The 5,268-nt window shown below is 28.7% G+C and overlaps 1 protein-coding gene across 1 annotated transcript; it reads right to left on the reverse strand.

Moving 5' to 3' along the window:
• Positions 1-2,069: 2,069 nt before the first annotated feature.
• Positions 2,070-4,340, reverse strand: LOC130982484 (U-box domain-containing protein 21-like). Its single transcript, XM_057906505.1, has 2 exons — positions 3,452-4,340; positions 2,070-3,178 (listed from the first exon to the last, which is right to left on the reverse strand). Exons 1-2 carry the CDS (start codon positions 3,969-3,971, stop codon positions 2,376-2,378), a joined length of 1,323 nt encoding a protein of 440 aa, XP_057762488.1. The 5' UTR covers positions 3,972-4,340; the 3' UTR covers positions 2,070-2,375.
• Positions 4,341-5,268: the final 928 nt, after the last annotated feature.

The raw sequence follows: 5,268 nt of genomic DNA on the forward strand, positions 1-5,268 counted from the left end.
GTTCAACTGGTTAACTAATTGTTCGACTGTTTTTATAATTTTTTGACTAATTTATTACATACTGTTTTTTTTTTTTTTTAATCTTAAACCAAATCAATTCAATAACTAATTTTTGGTTAACCGGACTGGCTCTTGGTTTCCAATCTAATTTTCGAAACAATGTTAAATACTTTAAAAATTTAGATATTATTATAATATTAAATTTATTATTTTATAAAAAATAGTTTTTAATTTTTTTTCCTGACAAAACCATCAAACTTTTTTATAGTCAAGTTAGCCAAACTTAATAACGATTTCTATGTTAGCATGAAAATCTCCACCCTTTGAATATATAAGTAAAACAAAATCAATCAATGTATATTAATACAGTTTTTCTATATAAATAATATATATGTTATTTAATTTATTTTTAATATATATTTTATATTTAGTAACTGATTTTTAATCTACATCGAGCATAGTTATAAGTAAAACCATGAATTAGAATTATCTTTGTTAAGTTTAGTTTGATAAAAATTTTTGAAAAAATATTTGTGCTTTTTATAAATTTTTCATTTTGTATTTAATAAATTTAAAAAATTATGTATTTGTGTTTGTAATTTTTAAAAGATATGAATACTTTTAAAAGTATCTAAAGTATATCTTTTTAAAGATAACTTGTACAGTTGTATTTATTAAAATTAAAAAATTTAATATAACATTATATATTAATTAGTTTTTAAATTTAATTCTTATATTTATATCTATCATAATATTTAAAATTTTAAAAATTATTTTACCAAATACAATTATTATTGCTTATACTTATCAAAAGTCATTTTTAATTTAATTCGGATTAAGTACGATTTTAGTCTCTAAGGCATAGGGCGAAAATTTTTTTCGCTCCCAATCTTTTTTTGCATACAAAATCGTCCCTAAGGTTTAACTTGATTTTAAAATCATCCTTATCTTAGGGACCAAAATTGTACAGAAGTAGCGGCAGAAATAGAGATGGATCGTAAACAACTTCTTCTTCTTTTCTTCTCTCTTCTTCTTCTTCCCTTTCCGTAGGAGTAGAAACACTATTTCTCTTATTTTTTTTTAATAATTTTTTTTATTATGAATAATTTAGTCCAAAATTTTAAAATTTGAGTAAAAATGACGATTTTGAAACTTGATTTCAAATCTTAGGAACGATCTTATATTAAAAAATATTAGAGACGAAAAAAATTTTCGACCTATATTTTAAAGATCAAAATTATACTTAATTCATTTAAAAATAATTTATTAAATATTAATACTATAATTTTTAAATAATTATTTTTTAAAAATTAATTTTTATAAATTATTTTTAAAAAATAAAGACTTTACCAAATAAGCCCTTAGTTTATTCACGCCTGCATTCTCATTTCTTACCCCACGATAGGTGCCCTGTTTTGGGGGTTCAAAGTTCAAACACATTTTGATATATATCAAACTTCATCTTATTATTGATAATTATTAAAATAAAGTATTATTTTAGTTCTTAATATTTAAATTAAATAATTTTAATTCGGTCTCTAATATTTTAAAAATATTTTATTTTTATCGTAAAAAAATTTAAATAAATTTAATATTATCCTATAATTAAACACAAAGAATTAATAAAGTAAATAATGTAAATGTTAATAACATAATTATTAAGTCATAAAAGGAGTCTTTTACTAAATAAGTTAGGCAACTGTCTTTACCCACCTCAACTAATCTTAGCTCGGACATATCAATAGCGAATACTTACTCTTTGATTTGGAACAACTGATCCGAATTTAGAAGATTAGTAGATTTTTATTTTGTATTAGAAAAATATAATCAAAACCTTTTTGTAATACTTCTTTTTCTCAATCTCTTATAAAAATATTTTCAATTCTAGCAATCAATCATCAATGTTTTAGAATTAAAGAAAAAACTTTTATTAGTGATCATTAGTGGATTGATTTAATTATGTTCTGAAATAAAATATTATTAGCCAACTTTAATATTGAGACAACCCGTTCAAAATTTTTTAAAACGGAAAGAAACGTTAATAACTAAATTAGAACTTTGCTCAAATATTGAATACGAATATAATATTTTAGCGTAATTATTACAATATACAAAAAGAATAATCTTTCTCTATGTTCCCTATCTATAATCCTTTGAATCCTATGATACAAACTGCACAGATCCATGCATTTAATCCATAAAATCAATGCCAATCCTAAAGCAAACTTTTGGTTCAAAGAGGTTTTTCAGAGATACTTAATGTTTGGTAAATTATTTTTGTTTTAAAAAAAATGTGACAAACATAGACAGAAACAAATGATATCTTTGAGATAAAATTTGTCTAATTTTCTATGTATTGTTGTGTATGAAAAGTGTTAGAAGGATCTCTTAAGATTCTTGAAATCAGAGTCAATGCATTCCAATTCAGCCCTATAAGGATTCATCAACTTGAGAAGCTCAGTGGCTTTTTCCTTTGTGGAATCACCACAACCAACCTGCAAAACCAAGAGAAGCTTCTGGAATGCACCAACTTGAAGAGCCTCAACAAGAACCTTCCCTTCTTCATCACCTCTTTCTCCAAATTTGCACATCTTCCATATTGCAGACACAGAGTAATCAGTGCTAAGTGAAGAAATCCTCAAAACCTTCTTCACCAAAACAGGAATAGTTAGATCATTCCCAAGAGCACTTTCTCTCCCTTTCTCACTGCTACAAAGACAATCATAGATTGCCAAAGCCTTCTCGCAAATGCTCTTTTCTGAATCAATTAGGACTCCCAAAAGGGTATTCACAAATCCCAACTCCACAAATGAAATCTTCATCTTCTCACCACATTCAGATTTTGATGATGAAACCATGTACCAGATCACCCTCAGTGAGTTCTTTGTTACTGTTGGACTAATTCTCTTGTTGACCAATTCCACCAAGAGTTCGTTGACCCCTTCAATCTTTGAAAGTGCCTCAACATTATTACTGTCACCAAAGGAGAGAAGCTCCTTCAATGCAACAATGGATTTTTCTTTTCCAGGGAGGTCTTGGTGCTTCAAGAACCAAACCATACAGCTCAATGATGCAATGGACCCCAATGATTTCTGAGCCTCCAATTGAAGTGGGAACATCCATTTCAGTGCTGAAAGGATCTCATCAAGAACACCCACATTTCTCTCAACAGAATCACCTGCACAAATAAGAATCCATGTTGGTCATATAACTTGAAAAAGATGAATTTAATTTTGATGCGTAAAGTAGTTCTACACATTATCCAATTACGTAACATCACATCAGAAAAAATGACTACTTTTTATATTGATCAAGTGAATGGTCGTTCGAAATAACAAATGTGATTACACGACTACGACAAAATATTTTATACTGCCATGAAAATTAAACTCATGAAAAGATATTAAATGAAGTGCTAGTATTAATGCATGAAAGGGTTTATTTTGTTTACCTGCAAATGAATCAAATGATGAGGCCAATGCAGCTGGTGCTCCATTATCAACTATAATCCTCTTGTTCCTTTCACTCTCAGCACCCCATCTCTCCATCTTCTGAATCAATTCAAGGCAAGTAAACTGTTCCAAGCGCAGTGAAGATTCCTTAAGTTGCAGAAGAAGATCAGAGACATCAGTTGGGCTAATTGGGATCCTTGGTGTTGGGATCCTCTCAACACCATGCTGCCTATTCTCCACACACCAATCTTGGATCATCATCCTCAGAGAATGGTTTGGGATCATGTCAAAGTTCTTCACAATCTGGCTTGTGACAGGGCACTTGAAATTCCCATCATCAAACCATCTTTCAACGCTTTCTCTGTCGTATGTTATGCCGGTTGATAATGTCACAGGATCTTTCATTAGGTCTAACGAAATTGGGCACCTGAAATGGTTTGGAATCACTAGCTCCATGCTTGGTTTTCCATTAGCCTTGTGATTGTTGTTCTTCCTCCTTCTACTCCAACCTAGCACCATCTCAAAGGGTTCAAACACAACCAACTTGATAATAGAAATCAAGCTAGAAATAGTAGTAGCAATGGTGCTTCTTTGTTTTTTTTATTGGTTCTGTGCTATTTGATGATCAAAGTTTGAAACTTTGTAAGAAAATTTTGATGGGTCTTGCAATTTGCGATAGTTGGTGTTTCTCTCTCTGTCTCTCTCTTTATATATACACACCTGTAGATATATCATATATGTCATGTATCTCATGTGTGTGTGTTTTTTGGTAGCTATATAAGTTGAGAGTCATGGGTCTTTGCTTTCATACAATGTGTGTTCAAAGGTTAGACCATAACCCAAAAGAACAGAAAAGAATTAAGAAATATTCTAACCAGAAGCATTCAAATTGAAGAAGAGTAAGACACATAATGCATATTTTTTATATATATTTTGGTTAGTTTTAATTTAAAAATTTAATTTTAATGCATATTCAATTAGATATTATTATGTACAAAAAATAATTTTTATATTAACGATATAAATAATCATTTAAAATAATATATATATGATTAAACGATAATATAAAACTCACCAATTAAACTCTTAATTTGTAATAGTTAGTATGTGTGTGTGTGAGATGATATGATTTTGAATATTGACCATTGAAGATAAAGAGTTGAAAAAAATGGAGACTTGTAACCGTCAAAGGGGACGGAAGGGGGAATGGGTAAAACAATTAAACAAATATGAATCCAAATACGTTAGTTTTGTTATTTTGGGGTGTGTTTGGAGTTTAGACTAAGTGACACACGCTTTCCGCTATTGAATAAGATCAACACAAACACGTACTTATGCATATTTTATTACACGCCATGGCATATTGGCAACATGCCCCTCCCTCTCCCTTTTCTCTCTTTTGCTTTTTTAGTTTGATTTTTTTTATATAGACTTTGGACTTTTTGATATATACTATACTATATATACTTTAATTTGAAGTAGTCGTAACAACCCTAGCATAGATAGGTGTGTCATCAATAAAAAGTTAAAAACAATTTTATTTTTTTTACGGTTAATTATTAGGACTTAGGGAGAGTTTAATTACGATGTACATTATAGTGTAAAATTTTTTATATAACTATTTTGAGGAGTAAATGATTTGTAACTTCGCTATGAATCATCATCATCAAACCTGATAATTATTCATCATGATGAATTCATGATCTAAATGACTTATGAAGAGATATATAGTTACGGAAATAGTTGATAATCAAAGAAAATCAAGTAAAACAGTCATAATTTATCTTATTTAATATTCATTAATTATTACGATAAT

The sequence above is a fragment of the Arachis stenosperma genome, chromosome 5, assembly GCF_014773155.1.
Source record: "Arachis stenosperma cultivar V10309 chromosome 5, arast.V10309.gnm1.PFL2, whole genome shotgun sequence".
NCBI classification, from domain to species: Eukaryota; Viridiplantae; Streptophyta; class Magnoliopsida; order Fabales; family Fabaceae; genus Arachis; species Arachis stenosperma.

What these genes read in the sequence shown, in the direction of transcription:
- LOC130982484 (XM_057906505.1), bottom strand. Translation starts at nt 3,971, where the DNA reads ATGGTGCTAGGTTGGAGTAGAAGGAGGAAGAACAACAATCACAAGGCT. An exon ending in ATCATTTGATTCATTTGCAG is followed by an intron (nt 3,179 to 3,451) that starts GTAAACAAAATA and finishes TTATTTGTGCAG; the next exon opens with GTGATTCTGTTGAGAGAAAT.